This window comes from Anoplopoma fimbria, chromosome 21, assembly GCF_027596085.1.
Source record: "Anoplopoma fimbria isolate UVic2021 breed Golden Eagle Sablefish chromosome 21, Afim_UVic_2022, whole genome shotgun sequence".
Taxonomy (NCBI): Eukaryota; Metazoa; Chordata; class Actinopteri; order Perciformes; family Anoplopomatidae; genus Anoplopoma; species Anoplopoma fimbria.
Window position 1 is genome coordinate 20,213,337 of NC_072469.1, and position 16,790 is coordinate 20,230,126.

At 38.2% G+C, this 16,790-nt stretch overlaps 2 protein-coding genes across 3 annotated transcripts; both read right to left on the reverse strand.

Moving 5' to 3' along the window:
- Nucleotides 1–2,880: 2,880 nt before the first annotated feature.
- si:dkey-118j18.2 (uncharacterized) lies at nucleotides 2,881–12,304 on the reverse strand. 2 transcript variants are annotated; one of them, XM_054622963.1, is made up of 5 exons: nucleotides 11,944–12,304; nucleotides 11,609–11,711; nucleotides 11,347–11,506; nucleotides 7,285–7,417; nucleotides 2,881–5,068 (listed from the first exon to the last, which is right to left on the reverse strand). In XM_054622963.1, the coding sequence occupies exons 2-5, from the start codon at nucleotides 11,626–11,628 to the stop codon at nucleotides 4,851–4,853; spliced, it is 531 nt and encodes a 176-aa protein (XP_054478938.1). In that variant the 5' UTR covers nucleotides 11,629–11,711; nucleotides 11,944–12,304; the 3' UTR covers nucleotides 2,881–4,850. The 2 variants fall into 2 exon arrangements, with proteins under 2 accessions (XP_054478938.1, XP_054478936.1); XM_054622961.1 differs by having other exon boundaries at nucleotides 11,329–11,506.
- An 829-nt stretch (nucleotides 12,305–13,133) lies between these two features.
- On the reverse strand, nucleotides 13,134–16,284 carry timm21 (translocase of inner mitochondrial membrane 21). Its single transcript, XM_054623210.1, has 6 exons — nucleotides 15,777–16,284; nucleotides 14,524–14,586; nucleotides 14,325–14,422; nucleotides 14,006–14,079; nucleotides 13,735–13,840; nucleotides 13,134–13,528 (listed from the first exon to the last, which is right to left on the reverse strand). Exons 1-6 carry the CDS (start codon nucleotides 16,060–16,062, stop codon nucleotides 13,436–13,438), a joined length of 720 nt encoding a protein of 239 aa, XP_054479185.1. The 5' UTR covers nucleotides 16,063–16,284; the 3' UTR covers nucleotides 13,134–13,435.
- Between the last annotated feature and the right edge of the window lie 506 nt (nucleotides 16,285–16,790).

Genomic DNA, 16,790 nt, shown 5'->3' on the forward strand with positions numbered 1-16,790 from the left:
AGGTAGTTTTGTCTGGTACTTCCCAACCTAAGGGCAACAAGATAAATCGGATCGGTCGTGAGATGATTCATGGGAAAGAAAGTTCTGCTACAAAAATTTGCATTTATTTATTTTTGGGGTATATTCTCTTATCTTTTCTTTTTGTGAACTATTTGAGAGTTGTATTTCTTTGGGCCACAAACAGTTTTATGAATTAAACATATATAGTAATATAAATAAAGTTTAGAGGAGCAAATAACATCTGAGCCATGACACACAACATACAACAGACAGGATTTTTGTAAAGGCTCACATGCGTACAAGTTGGGAACCATTGGTTTAATCTTCAATAATCATGTTTAGTTTAAATTTGTATCTATAAAATAACTTTATATATCAAATAAATGGAGTGCAGTAAAAAAGCACAACATTTCGCTCTGATTTGAATAGACTTACAAAGTAGCATAAAACTGAGACAGTGGGTAAAGTGTGAGCAATTTAACATTGTACCCAAAAGCAGCACTTGAGCAAATACTTTGTCCCTTTCCACTACTGTTTTTCCTTATTTATATTCCTCCTATGCAAAGAAAACAGACATCTTGGTAAAATTGATTGTGTGCCCCCTGAAATGTCAGAGAAACTGTTCAGCTTCACAGTTTAGTGGCCAGTTTACACTGAAACTGACATGTTCAGTGTTTTAACGCTGATTGTTTCTGTTCTTTGATAATATTATAGTAACAGTAGTTTTATTTACTTTAAATGCATATTACAGACCATAGTTAACTGAATTTTTGGCTATCACACGTAACCAAACTAAGAGGTAGAAAGCAAGAAGAAAAAGTAATGGTGTTCAGACAAAGAAAGGAAGAAATCTGTTAGCAGTTAAATGGCCTGCAAAACCCATTAACGTCCCCTCTGTTGTGATGTTTTACAGTCCTTGCACAAAGATGCCATATGAATTTGGGGCAAATAAAAATTTTAACGGGGTAAAATAACACCTTTGGTCAGGTTACTGACGGGTATCCCCTCCTGAAATGACTTTGAGGGGGGGAAATCAATAACAGCCATATTTTTGACATCTTATCCAGCCTCACCCATGCCTGGAATGTGCCTTTCTTGCTGAATTATAAAGGTGTTGCCTTTTTTCCACAACCACTGCGTGCGTACTGCCCCTCTAAGTACTAGTCATTTCATAGGCAGTGCTCCTACATGTGCAAGGCTTGGAAGTGCAATAAGTCTTTGACGGGAAAAAAGAGGGTAATTGAGCCGTCTATTCCGTTTCTCAAATGGCCTCGAAGACCTCAATAATCTTAGAAGGGCTTCGGTGAATATCCTTGAGGAGAGTGTTGTGTGTTGCATTCATTATACAGCTGTTTGTACTGAGATGTAATGATTAGTAAAGCGGTTTGAATGATGGATTGTGTCCGGTTTCCCAAAATGCAAATATTTCCCCTGAAAGCATCAATTACTCAAAGTCAAACCAGTGCATTGCATACAGGAGTGACAAACACAGAGTGCTTAGCTAACTATACTCAACAGTGACGCGAGGAATATTGTCACACATGAATACATGAATGAATGAATGAAAGCTGCATGCTTGACGGATTACCTTTATTTCAATGTTTAAAGTGATCAATGAATAGAATCAATAAAGCATGCAAGTACATGTTAATTCCAAATAATAATATATATGTTTACCATTACAGGAATGAGAATGACAGAATCTTTTACCATAATCTAAAGAGGTACATATTTTAATTTCTCTTCAGTGGCTTGTTTTTTTGCAGTGGGCTGTCAAATGTATCTGATTTGGCTCATACACAATATTTCGTTTACCAAAAAGGTTCATAATCACGTGTACACACATTGTGAATTGTTGGAGCTCAGCTGATTTGTATGCAGCTTAGTGATGCGGCGGCTGAGAGGCTAAGATATGAAAAATTAATGACCTTGAGTATCCACCCCGCTACATATTCCACAAGAGGGCTGTGCTATTGATCTTGATCGAGCCCAGTTGTTTTTTTTTCTCCATCTAAAATATAAAACTTTGGGAGAAAAAAAAATCTCAATGGCGTTTTCTGTTGCAAAAACATGTAATAAAATGCATCAATCAATAATGAAGTGATAGCAACAAGAAACACTGCTGGTGTGGTACTAAGAACACAGGCTCAGCAACAGGTGCAGGCGACACAGAAACGTGATGGAAAAGCATCACTGGTGCAACACTGCTCTCTAGTGGCACATCATAGGATCGCTATTTGGTCTTAAAACAATACTCATAAATCTATATAAGCATTTCTACGGTTTTTGGTCACTGTAATCATCCCTTTTAACTTGCTGTTAAGAGATCAAAATTAACAGAAGTCTGACTACATCTAAAGTACAGTTTTCCAGAATAAGACAAATCAATAAAGTACACTTCAAAGTTAGTCTTTTCAGAATAAACTTCCCTCCTGTGTATCCTTTCACTGCAGCTCAGCAAGAAAAATCTGCCAGTGGTGGAAAACAAAGAGGGGATTTTTTGAATTACAAAGGATTTCAAAGAAACTTATTCTATAAATAAGTTGTGTTTTTTGACAAGCATTTTAAAAAAAGACACTCCATGCGATTCTACACATGCAGTTCTGTTTACTCCTCACAGGGAGTGCTACTGGGCCCTGGAACACAGCTATATAAAGCTTTTTGAAGTTTGTGCAAACCTGTTTGGACTTGAAACTTCCAACAGAAATGTAGCTTTATCAAATCTGCTAAAAGTAGAAGTGGTATACCCTAAAAAGTGATTTGACCTTCTATTATGAGTGTGAAATTAATGTGTAGCAATTGTTCCTCTACAGCGCAGGGAAATTGTAAGTGACTTCACACAAAAGTAAAGCAAAAAAAAAAAACACAGCACTAGCACAATTATGAACAACAGTTTAATACAGAACACTTACCCCCCCGATCACAACACAAAACTCACAAAGCTACCAAGTGGAGAGATCTGATAAGTCAACCACCATGGGAATGAACATGAAGTAATCAGACAGGACGTACATCAGTGGGATCCTGTAGCACTATGGTTTGGGTCGTGGATCGGCATCATGCTGCTGCTGCTATGTTAGTGATGTTCACAGCTACATTCGGATTTGTACTTTGCAGCTGATCTGTTGCGGACAGATTTTAGAACCACAGGAAAGGCATCAGTGATCGCTGCTCCACGATGTGTCATCACAATACAAAGGATTATCATTACAACACATTTCAGATGTAATTCCGATTCTCCACGAAGATCCCCAAAGGCCCCAAATACATTAATACAGCATTCATATTGATTTTCTTTCTCGCGGTTTTTCTAATGTTCGGAAAGTGTGCACATATTATATTGTTGCTGATACAAACATAGGAAGTGGATCATTTGGGTGCATCGTCTTACAGTGTTATTACCGGATTTTTTTGAAATGCAGTGATACAAAAAGCACAGTAACAACCTCTCCCAAAGCAAGGCTATACTAGAGAATATAAACACAGGAAAGCTGGCTGACCTCTACCAGCCTGTGGTAGATTAACATGGAGAGTACAAGATATAGACGCTTTTTTTGGTTAGTCTGCATTTTGCAACAATTATGAAAAAAAATTGGGAATAACTGAGTTTTGTAGGCAACTAACCCTTCGGCTCCAAGGCTGTTTTGAGGCCTGAGTTCACAGCCCTGTGAGCATTTTTAAAAGGATTGTTTTTCCTTTTTCATTTGATGATATTGTTTCTCAATTCAAGCCTGAAGCTCAACATTAGAATTCATAACCGATCCTATTATCTTACAGCTGGATCTACGACTACAGACGATGTGTTTTCATATGTATTGAGGGACGGAGCAACAATTTTTCCTCTGATTTCTGAAAACCTTTTTCCAACTTTTTAGAAGACACAGATATAACAAAAATTCATGTTTATTTTGTCTGCGCAGATTCTTGATGTCTGGCATATAGGTGCTAATATAAAGCAGCAACAGACAGAACCCAGAAGTAGAGGTGATGATCAACAGAGAACAAACCTTGTTCCGCTTGTCCTCGCTCACTTCCATTCACAGATGTAATAGGCACTTGAATTGCCCAATGTCCCATTATAATCACCATGATATATTAAACATAACCAGTTATGCTAATGAGGTAATTATTTAAGACAATTAGTGCATTCCCTATCAAATAGTTCTCCGTCAACATACATTGTCTTCAAATAACGCCCGTGCAGTATTAATGAAGCATTGAAAGTAATATCGGTTTGCTGAAGTTGAAACACTTAGAAACGTATTTAATATGCACATCTACGCTTGTCTACACTTTGGATTGTCTATAATGCACCGTTATTAAGATGTATCCCGGTAGAAGGAACCAAAAGCAACTCATTTCCCCAAACATGCTTTCAGAATGAGTCAACTGGTTGGATATGTGAAAGGAAGTGGCCTTGGACGGCAGGGAACAGCTTTATAAAACAGAACAAACTTCTTCTTAGCTGTAGCTCACATCTCCCCTATAAGGTTAGAGGCCAAGGTTAGCATCTTCATCCTAGGTGTGGGGGGGTGGGGGCAGGTTCCGCATTCCTGACTGAGGCACACAGGCTTGGTGATGGCATCTGTTATTGCCAAACTCATCAGATGACCCTTTTTTTTTTTCTTTAACACAATACATAGTAGAAAAACAACTTGGATCTTTAAACCACCAAACACAAACGCACATTCATTCATTCATTCATTCATTCATTCATTCATTCATTCATTCATTCACACACACCAAATCCACATCTGCTCTCATGTGATGAGAGCTAGGCTGGCAACAATCACTGAGGTTGAACGTAGGAAGGCAGTGCATGGAAAAGGCAAACTGGTATCAGGGATCGATTAGGTGGACCTGCCCTCTGACTGGGACTCACTGTGGCTTACTGGGACGTGTGGTTGACTGATTTCTGTAGGGGGAGACAGTGTGTAGGGGGGCGGGGCTTCGTTTATGCTAATGGTGTCCCCCTCAGAAATGAAAGGAGCTGAATTGGAGGGACGAGCAGCGTCGGGCTCATCGCCGTGAGCACACTCGCTGTAAGGAGGCGGCTTCAGATCGTCCTCTGAAAGGAAAAGGAGAAAACAGGTCAACCAGTTGATCAGCGGTCTAAACACAAACAGGAATACAATCAAATAACCTTTAACATGAGGGCTAAATGATTAATCAAAATAAGATCAGGTTCTCCATTCATGCCTGCCATTCATTTTTTACGTAACAACAATTCTGCCATGTTTGCAATGATGTCATTGCATCAAACAACCGTCCCGATTCCGCCCTGAGCTGCGTCACCAAATGACCAGTGTGGTTTACTCTAAGTGACCAACTAAGCACAGGAAGGGGCTCGTTTCCGAGTGTGATAGACACGGGAGCAAAATGCGGTGATTTTTAGGAATAAGAAACACGTGTCAGAATCTCCGAAACCCAGTGATGGTGAGGAAGGACGGACAGACTTTGTCGGAGAACACTGACCCCAGATCAGTGGTATCCTGAATCTTCTTCGTCGCTCTCATCAAAAAAAAATAGTTATTTTGAATTTCTTCGTCACCAAGTTGTTATCTTAGTTTCTAATGTCCGCTCAAACATTTCCCTTGTTTGACGTACTCTCATTGTGAAATTCGCTGCTTTTTCACTCGCCTAAGTGCAAGTTGCATACCCATTCTTTTTATATCTGATATCTCAAAAGGTCACAGAATTACATTTTGACTTGGAAAGTGTAAGAAGCTATGTTAAACACAGTTCAAATATTGATATTAAAGCATGCTCTGAGACACCCTCTGGTATCCATGATAGAAATATCATATGTGTGGGCGAATAAGAGATCATGTACAAGAATTACAAAGGAAATGTCACAACTTTCCCCCTCTCTAACCACATCCTGCTGACGGAACAGGGAATTCAGATCAAATTTGATGCCGTTTGCAAAAAAGGAGACTGAATCTTGATAAAAAGATTCAACAACTGACCTGGTTAGCTAGTGTGATCATTCATGAGCTCACAATGACATGTTGAGAAACATAAATAGGGGAACACGGAATAAAGGAAGTCAACAAATGTAAAAATTGTACATTGTTCTTTGTCCTTTAAAAAGCAAACAAAGTACTCTGTGTGTTCATAGATGTGGGAGTTAATTTAGAATCAGAAGAGACAAGTTTACGCATCAAGCTCTCTTGAATAGCACTTCAGACTGCAACTAGTTGTATTATGCTGGTTGATCTGGCAATCAATGCACCGATTGTGATGGAGTCATAATGCTGGTGGTTTTAAGGAAGGTAGTGGCCAGTTTGTCCTCATGTGTGGTTCCAACCTGTGCACAACAGGTGCAGGTAACTGGTTAAGTACACGGTCTCTGATCAGTGATTGCGTTTGATGTGGGTTAGTGTAAAGGAGTAAAATGTTTAGGCTTAAACTACACTTGTACTTCTGTGTTAAGGGGTTATGCTTTACCCAAGGTGGCAACCTGTAAACACGCTGAAAACGCGTCAACATCAATATTTCTTTATCAATATTTAGCTACCTTATAAATTCCATTGAATAAGTGTGTGAGGGGAAATGTTGCTCCCCTTTGTCACAACACACCGGCAAAGTCAGGGCGGTCACCCTGTATGTAACAGTCAGGCATCATGTTGCCTAAGCAACCGCTTGTGAGAATATGGGAACATATTTTTTCAGAATCCCAAACAGCACATCTCAAACAACCTACAGTTTTGCTCAGTAAACCTATGATTACATTTTTTTTGTGCTGAATTACACAATGAAAGACAGTTTGTCTAAATTAACTTAAATTAATGATCAATTATATTTGTTGCAGGGAAAACGTCAAATACAAATTTGATAGAAAAGAAGTCATAAGGGGCAGCCCGTTTCTAATGCGAGTAGATATGAAGCATGTTGTAACAAAGGCTCAGTTATCTTCTCCTTTTCAGTAGAACACATCTAGCAAAGCCATCTCCACTGAAACCTTCCCACAGTGATCTCGGCTCGCTGTCACAGAAAGTGAAACTATGCAGATACAGCGATTGCAGGAACTATTCACTCAAGAAACAAGTTGGACTTCCCCATAACTGTCACTGCTGCTTAGGGGAAACTATGAATGAAGAAATAGAAGGGGATAAAAAATATGAATAAACCTGTCTTCCTGCCCTCAACTCAAGCAAGAGACTCATGGTACTGTGTTATAGTGTGTGTGTGTGTGTGTGTGTGTGTGTGTGTGTGTGTGTGTGTGTGTGTGTGTGTGTGTGTGTGTGTGTGTGTGTGTGTGTGTGTGTGTGTGTGTGCTACCTCCTGAGACTGCCTCATATGGTGGTGGCATGTCCAAGTGGGAGAAGGATGCAGCTGGTGGCGGAGCTGCGGAGGGCTCTTCTATGGACAGGTCGTCCTGAACACCGTACCAACTGGGCCAGACAGATGTTTGCTGCAGAGGGAAGGAAACAGAGAGTTATGACACACACACAAAAAGCAGAAGCATATATAAATACACCAGTGAACATAAAGGCTAAAGCCAACAAGACAAATATCAACACCGGTAACACTTTCAGGATACTAACTAGGCAGGTTTTACTGTACACATCTCTAAGTAATTGCTGATGGTCATGATTATATTCTGATTATATTCTCTTTCCTCCATTTTTTATATATCTATATTAAATTCAGTCCCTTTAAATAAAGAAAAACTAAAATGAACTAAAATCAGATAAATTGAAACAAGGTTGGTTATTGTCTTTGCATGACGGCGCTAAAAAAGACGATAAGTGCAGCAAGTAGTCACAGCATGGTCCGTTTTATTAACTGATCAGCTGGTGGGGTTAGTAAATATCTCCAAGGTTCGAGCATGAGAACACACATCAGCTGTGAGGAAGTGTTTTTTTTTTTTATTAATAATGATTGATGCCTTTGACTGAGGTAATACTTAGTTCAAAATTGCCAATCTGTTGTTGTGGGAGTGACAGAGAGTGATGACAAAAGATGCAGCACAACCAGAACACGCCGAGTTCAAGATAATTATAATAGTTACTACTTTTTCTGTAGGCCTACGGAATTTATTAATAAGATGAAGTTCAATAATCTATGAACAATTAATCGCCCATCACTCTCTGGGGCCCTTTGTGCATCAGAGGTTTCTCCCAATGGCTCTTCTGGGTTCACTTAGTCTTTTTAGGCAACCGTGAATAAGACTGTCCAAGAGGCTTAGTGAGCGATACTACATCAAGACCCCCCCCCCACTATGTATGATTAATTTAAGCCCAGGACCTCACTCGAGTAGTCCTCGAAATGTTCAGGGTGCCAGGTTATGGATGACCGTGGGGCCTCCCTGCTGCACATTCCATTAAAATCTAAACACGGACATTTATACACCAGAGACCGCAGAGGGTACAACAGGGAAAGGAAGAAAGGATGCAGGAGAGGATATAGGGAGCAAGCAGAAGGGTTAGGAACAAGAGTAGTCTAAAGGGGAGTAGGAGGTAAAAGAAGCAAAAAGGAGAAAGGGTGTGTGCAGGGAGGAGGAAGGATGCTTCAGGGCTGGTGACTGGACATGTAATTAGCCAGTTTACACACAGCTGAGGTCATATATTTAAATATCCCTAGACTAAAGACATTTAAATGCATTTCTTTCCACAATTTTAGATATTTCATGTTACCATTATTTTTTTGCGGTAAGTTAAAAAGAATGTGTCCATGAGAGATCATTTAAAAACAAAAAAGGCAAACAATTAATGTTTTTCCACTTGTATTTACTAGAACTGGTTTTTTGTAGGTCAAGTGTTTAAATACACTCTGTGTGTATCTGGGGACAGTTTTTTAAATTAGTTAACTTGAATCATCCTTAGGGTGACATTCCACAAGCTTTATGGCCTCAACTGCCTTCATCTGAAATGAAACAGATTCTTAAACTGGATTGAACTTCCTCTAAAAATCGGACAAATGTTTCCGATAGACCACAGGATATTTTTTCTGGTCTGGGGAAACCAAGGCCAAACATCCAGGCATTTCTGAGTCTTAAGTGCTTCACTTATATATTTGTTTTTACAAGTGGGGCATTTCCTGTTCCACAAATATTCCAAACAACTCTAAAAATATCACAGTTAGTGCCTCTTAGATGGAACTACTGCAATGATAAATATCTCAATTGCTGGGGCAGTGTCAAGTTTCACAAGAAATGACCAAAAATGACTTTTTATGGAGACTTCCATTTAAATGAATCATTTCTTAAAGATATGTGGTAAAACATTTTCCATTCCTGCAACATCTTTCGCAACAACCAAAAATGTGAGAGAAACCTGTTTTATATGATTCACGGAGCATATTATGGGAACGTTCTGAATTACGGATATTGCTTCCAGGTGTTTTAGAGAGGCAGTAAAGCAGGAAGGCCCAGGGGGAAGCATGATCATGATGGCTGCCTGAACCTGTAGCATAGCCCACAAAAAAGACTTGATACAAACTGATGTTGAGGAAAAGCATTACTATTCTAGACGCATCATTGAAAACATCAACACAAATAAAACTACATTCAACTATCACTCGCAGGGAACAATAAAAGATAAGCCTGCACTTTGTAGCCAAATGTCAAAATATGTCTAAAAGGAATGCGTGTCAGCAAAATGGAAGAAGTTACAAACCAAACAGAAAGACTGTTATGAAGGTCATCCCAGTGATCGGATGATTCTTAAAGCGCTGCAAAACTTATCACATCCACAAATCAGAACCTCAAGCAAATTAAACATTAGAGGAGACTATCCTTTTTCTCACATATATCTTAAAAAAGAACATCCGATACTAATAACTGGATATTTTCAGATGTAGGGAAAATATCCAAATAGACCTTCGAAGAGGCACACATTGTGGTCTGTTAAATCGGTCTAGTCCTGCCTGGCTGTCTGTGGCTTTACTGATCATATTTGCACAAAAAACATCTCACAGGCATGGTTGAAAGTTTTACACACACAAAAAAGGTCCAGTTACACTTTCTAACTGAATGACTGTCTGCCTGAGCAGGTCACTGTCAAGGCTGTGACCTGCTCAGCCCGACCTCTGTTGTCAACTAGGTCAAATAAACGTAACAGGAAAATGTAACCATACAAGTACATGTAAACCAGACGCTTGCACCTGATTAAATCATCAACACAACCGCTTAGTATGTCACAAAGTAAAATCTAGCCTGTCCTATAAAGCAACTGACTGATAACCACATGCCCACTCGAGAGAGCAAACAACTCCTCTGCAAAAATGTAACACAAGTGTGACCTTATTTCACTTTCTCTTACTACAGCAAACTCCGGTTGGATGTAAACAGCGACAGTTCTGAGAATAAGGCTGGCCTTCGCTTTGTGATGCACAACTTCCAGTATGTCTGCCACTGGGCCAATAAAGCTAAAGAGGAACTACAAGCTGTACAGATAGGCAAACAGATTCTTAATGGCATATGTTGTTAATATGATTTTCCTGACAACATTCATACTGTCTGTGAAAAATGGGTTAGCTTGTATGCTGCTGCTTGGATTTGAAAGTTGAATCTGGGAGAAATTGGACAAAATAGGAAAGACTCCTAGGGGTACTGCATATTTTAAGAAATAGAAACATATTTAGTGTATACCATCTGTAAAGTTTACTGTGATAGACAGCACGGCTGTGGCTATGTACTGACACTTGCCACCAAAATCCCACACCAGAGAGCCTCTTGTAGAGGAGCTTTAAGCCCAGATAGCACAAACAGTGACTCTGTCAAAGGACCATAAATGTGCTTCCAGTGAATGTCAAAGCTCCACCAGACTTCAAGTCTTTCTAGCAGAGAAACAGAAACTCCAACAGTAGTTTCTCATTGCTGGCAAAAATGCTGCGAGAGAAAGATCAGACAAAGTTTGAGGATGTAGTTACCCTTAAAGTTCACTTTGAAAAAATGCACTTATTGAAGCTCAGTTGAATAGTAATACTTTAAGAAACAGCAACTGAAAACTCCTTCATTTCAAACATGAAATCAAGCAGGGTCATGCTTTAAATGCAATGGGTCTGCCCAGGCAGACTGTGAAACACCCCAGCAGAATAAAAAACAACAACTCCTTTGAGCTACACAAATCATGAGGGTGCCATATTTGTCGCTTCAAGTTTTGAAAAAAGGAATCGATTTTGCTGCTGTGTTACTCACTCTGTTTGCCGAGTGTACCGTACTCAAGTCTGATAGCCAACGTAGAGATGCTTGTTAATACCAAAACTTTAAATTTAGGCTAAGCCACAATAAAAGGAAAACCTGGTGGCACATAACCAATTCAGTAGTTGACGAATAGATTATACGTTTCCAATGTAGGACATGTGTGTACGTGTGTGTACCTGGAGGTCTGCACTCACACTCTGTCTCTCACACATCTGATGAAGGTAGGCCCTTCCTCCAACAATGACTATCTGAGCATTGCGTGGGTTGCTCAAGTACGCTGCCAGTTGCCTTTGTCTTGATCGGTACCAGCACACATAGAAGAAGATCTTGATAATGATGAATATAATAACAACTCTGAAAAGAATGGACGAGATGGGGGGGATGAGTTAGGAATTGGCAACTTCACACATCAGTTTTATACTTCATCTTTAAGCGATGTAATAATGTTATACTCACATGTACCAGTACAGCTCCATGTTTGTGAGATGTCAGTCAGTGAGTAGAGGCTCTCATAGCTGGGGGACAACTTGCTGATCCCTGGCCAACACCACAACTTGCCCTGAAACCAATAAGAATTTAAAGTAACTCTTTCCTTCATTTAATCAATGAATACATTAGTTGTAATCAACACCAGCTCCCTTTTATAAAAACTAGAAGCTCACAACATATGGAAATAGATAGTTTAAATGTGAAAGCACTTTCTGTAACTTAAAACAGATGGTAGGTTTAGCACTACGGCTCCTCCGTTAACTTCAAAATTCAAACACAGAAAACAATATTTTTCAACTTACCTTATAATGACAACTCAGCCTTGTGGAATTAGCTTGAAAGGTATGCCATGCCCCCTTGTTGTATCAGAGATGTGATGCTAGCAGAGCTCCAGGATCAATGCTACAGCTAGTTGAGCTAGCTAGGCTAACGTGTAGCATAGCAGGCCACAACAACAACAACAGGGGCTAACGTGATCCTCTAGCTTACGATAACGAACAAAACAACAACCTTATGAACATATGTCCTCTTGGTATCACATAGAAGGTTACTAGCACCTCAAAGGAACAGCTGAACTAGTCCTACAGCGTTTGAGCTCGCAGTATCGGTGACTGACTGTTAGCACCGCCTGTGCATTGGCTTAACAGTGGGCGGTGCTCACAGGGGGCGTGGCCTCAGTGCTTCCCGTAAACTGCTCCCACTATTCAAGTGCTGTTGAAAAAAAACGGTATTTCTAGGTTTGTGACCGTTATAGTATGGTTGTTGTAATTATAAAATATTATGCCTCCCCAAATATTGCGTCTCAACCTTCTTATATTTACAGTATATGGTCTCAGCAGGAAGCGTCACAAAGAGAGATTAAAAAAGGGATTCTTGTTGGGCTGTAACTGAGGCGTTTTATTGACGTCCATCATAAATTACAATATTCCGAGGATCATGAAGGTAGCATGAATTCGTCTGAAAAAAGGGATACAATTAAGACTAAATATCTTAAATATTTAGAATAAACATGGTTTATATTATACATAGATATCTATTCAGCAAAAAATAATCAGTCAGAGGCTAAATCATAATAATAATAATAACAATAATAATTGTTTAAAATCAGATGTTAAGTGTGTGCCTATGATCCCTTTAAATATGTAGTGAAAAACTATTTAAAATATCCATTTAAATGCATGTAAAAGGTCATACGAGGTTGTTCCTATCTTGCGACCCTTTGCCTCCATCTAGTGGTCAATGTTTTATAACGCAATTTACCATTTCAAAACGACTACCAAATACATAAGCTTATCAGACTTTTCAGGGTGTGTAAGGGACTGGGGTTATTTCTAAGCAGAACACAAGAAATTTGCAATATTTTCAAGATATCTAAAATGACAGAGACCTCACATAGTACTTAATGCAATAAATCGGAAAGATCGATCACAGTGAAATCAGTAGTTTCATCAAACACTGAGAAAAAAATATAGATATTCAAGCATTTAACGGACAACTTTTTTATTAAACTTTAAAACCATCTTTGATTGCAGGTTATTACACATTCATGTAATCTTGTAGTCTTTTAGTCAAAAATCGATTTGTAGCACATGTGTATTATTTATTAAACAATAACACAAACAAGATGATGATCATTTCCTGTCCAAAGCTCGTCACCAAATGCTCCATTGTTGTGGCAAAGTATATTAAAGGTATATTTACAGTAAATCTTCAGCTATGTGTCCAATAACACAAACAAATTATTCACATTCTCACAATGCTTTTTCAGTGAAGAGACACTTTCCATTATCTTGCTTATCGGTTATCTTCCACAATGATGGTTCGTCTTGGGTAGGTATCTACTTCCACAAATATGTAACGAAACTCATATTTTCCAGTTTCAGGATTCTGGGAAATCAAAAAAAGTCAAAACAGAATCTCAATTTGATGGATTTCTGTGAAAAACATTTCAAAATAACAGTCTATTTATCACCTCTGTACATTTAGTGTGGAATAACAATTCTTAAATAATGGTATAGCTAAAAATGAACTGTACTGCGTTGGTTTGTCCCATCCATTTCATAAACTGCATTTTCACAAAAACCAATACTAACCTCTTTTGACTCTGAGTGTACAGTTCCTTTGCGGCCTGGCTCGGAGCCCTCGATGTAAAACTTAAGTCTCATATGCTTCAGTCCGTCTTTCAGGTACTCTTGATGACTTATATGGGAACACACGCACACACAAACAAACAAAGAAAAAAACAGGATAAGCCAACAGGATACCTAGATGCTAACTTATGTATAATTCAAATATTTAAAAACTGAAATGTGCAACTTATAATAATAATAATAAACAGCGTATACATAGTAACAAAATAACCACCTGACTTGCTGCCTCCTTCCTCGACGGGTAGTCTCCCCATAACACTTTATTGGCTCCCCAAATGCACCAATCACCTACATTTTCAATAAACCAAGATGTTTTTTTAAACTTTACTTTTCAACAGGAGAAGGCTTTAAGATGTGCACTGAATTGAATATAGAATAGGAAACATACAATACAACACACAATACAATAAGTGTCACCATTAATTCACACATAAAGTGCAATGCTGCAAAATTGACAGTATAGTCATGTACTATTGGAGGAGATGTTACTGTTATAATACTGAACTGGTAGGCAGAAACATAGTATCTCTTACCTCTGGGTCTAACTTGACTTTGTTGAAGGCTTTCCCATAGACTTTATTTGGACTTGAGGAGGAAAACAGCTCTTGGAACACCACATATAACAGCCCACCTGAAACACGTGCACAGAACAACACACATTAGTGCCCATTTGGCATTATTTGACTTAAAATGAGATGATAATGCTGCTTAAGATCTTTTGGTTGTACTCACCTGTCACTCCAAGCCCGATGAGTACAACTATCAAGTAGGTAAAGTCTCTGCCGGCTTCTTTCACTGGAGGATATTGAGGGTGGGAGTTATTAGACAATCAGTCAACAGTTTGGTGTCAACTGTAAATAACAGTTTGGTACTTGACAAAGTAAAATACAGTACCAGTCAAAAGTTTGGACACACCTTCTCATTCAATGGTTTTTCTTTATTTTTATTTTTTTCTACATTGTAGATTAATATTGAAGACATCCAAACTATGAAGGAACACATATGGAATTATGTGGTAAACAAACAAATGCTCAACAAACCAGAATATGTTTTATATTTTAGATTCTTCAAAGTAGTTGAATGAGAAGTGTGTCCAAACTTTTGACTGGTACTGTACATTAAATGGTTATAGTTTCACAAATGCAAACAGGTGCTTTCTATAAATTATTCTATAAATTAATAGTCTCTTTAACTAGATAAGCCATTTTTTTTTTTTTACACATTGCATTTGTCACTTGTGATGATGTTTTTGCCACAATTCAGATGCTATTTATGGATTAAATAAATAAATATGTGTCTAGTCCATCAATAAAATATTAAAAAAACATAATATCCAAACTATGAAGGAACACATATGGAATTATGTGGTAAACAAACAAATGCTCAACAAACCAGAATATGTTTTATATTTTAGATTCTTCAAAGTAGTTTAATGAGAATGTGTGTCCAAACTTTTGACTGGTACTGTACATTAAATGGTTATAGTTTCACAAATGCAAACAGGTGCTTTCTACATTACATTACATTACATTACAGTCATTTAGCAGATGCTTTTATCCAAAGCGACTTACAGTAAGTGTATTCAACATAGGTATTCAAGAGAACTACTAGTCACCAGAAGTCATAAGTGCATCTCCTTTCTTAAACAAGCAATAATTATATATATATATATAAAATATTATTCTATAAATTAATAGTCTCTTTAACTAGATAAGCCATTCTATAAATTTTCTTTTTTTTTACACATTGCATTTGTCACTTGTGATGATGTTTTTGCCACAATTCAGATGCTATTTATGGATTAAATAAATAAATATGTGTCTAGTCCATCAATAAAATATTAAAAAAACATAATATATCAGTCCAATAATAAAAAAAAAAAAAAAAAAACTGTGCATTTGGAAAAAAAAACTGCTTTTGAACTTTTTGGCTGTGCACAAAACAAAAAGAGGACACACCAGCCTGTATGTCAGTGCATTGCCTACCTTTCTGAGCAGCTGAAGGCTGCGGGGCCCCTCTCTGGTACCTGGAGACAGACTTTCTCTCTTCGGGGCTGCTTTGATTTCTTGCCTGAGAATCGAGCGAAAAACCCCGACGCGACTGTGCTTGAATGAAGCAACTCAGCACTGGCAAGCCCCACGAAGGAGCCTCGACTCTCCTGAGGAAGGTCGACACACTGTGGGTGTGGATGAGCAGGCTGACCTGTGTGAGTTTACACGTCTGCTGCAGATTCCGGTGCAGCAGCGCTCTCAATATGTGTGTGTAAGCCATGTGTGTCCTCTGTGAGGCTGCACAGCCAGCCAGCAAGTGTGTGTACTTAGTTCAGCAGCTAGACAAAGCTGTAAAAAACTAACATGCAACAACTGCAGGCTAAAATAATATATAGTGACTTATTAAGCGTCATACATGCATAACTTAAAGCACTAACTAAACTACTCGGACATAACGTTGCTGTGCTGCTCTGTGTCAAAGATCAGTCGCGTTATTTGTGACGCGTTGTGCGCACAGTTATGTCGTCACGCACCTAGGGGTTCATGGGAGATTGAGTTTTTGATGTGGCACCAAATATAGCATTGTTTTCTTTGTGTTAAAGAATCTACACACTATCACAGAGAGGTGAGAACACATTCGTGGTGTTATGAATTGTTTTTGTAGCATACAATTAATGAAAGGTATAAAAATGGACTTCTTTAAAGAAATATTGTGTAGAAAACAAACAACGTATGGTGTTTTATGGTAAAGATTGTGGTTTGGGTTGAAATAAGTATGTTCAAACACTTTTATTAAGTTTTAACAACAGAACAACAAACGCTTAGGAAAAGATTGTGATTTTAGTTTGATATAAGTATGTAATACTAAACCCTTTTATTTGTTTTACTGGCCTTAAACTAGTCACATTTAGGTATAAAGTATACTTAATCTAATCTAATCTAAGGGGGGATCAGCATATAAAATATACATTATATATATATATATATATATATATATATATATGTTCT

Excerpts from the sequence above, each read along its gene's own strand:
- si:dkey-118j18.2 (XM_054622961.1), bottom strand. The coding sequence starts at position 11,628 with ATGGAGCTGTACTGGTACAT. Across the intron at positions 11,507-11,608 it reads ATGGAGCTGTACTGGTACAT|AGTTGTTATTATATTCATCA; the intron begins GTGAGTATAACA and ends CATTCTTTTCAG. Across the intron at positions 7,418-11,328 it reads GTGTGAGTGCAGACCTCCAG|CAAACATCTGTCTGGCCCAG; the intron begins GTACACACACGT and ends TTCCCTCTGCAG.
- timm21 (XM_054623210.1), bottom strand. The coding sequence starts at position 16,062 with ATGGCTTACACACACATATTGAGAGCGCTGCTGCACCGGAATCTGCAG. Across the intron at positions 14,423-14,523 it reads CATCGGGCTTGGAGTGACAG|GTGGGCTGTTATATGTGGTG; the intron begins GTGAGTACAACC and ends CACGTGTTTCAG. Across the intron at positions 13,529-13,734 it reads TACACTCAGAGTCAAAAGAG|AATCCTGAAACTGGAAAATA; the intron begins GTTAGTATTGGT and ends TTGATTTCCCAG.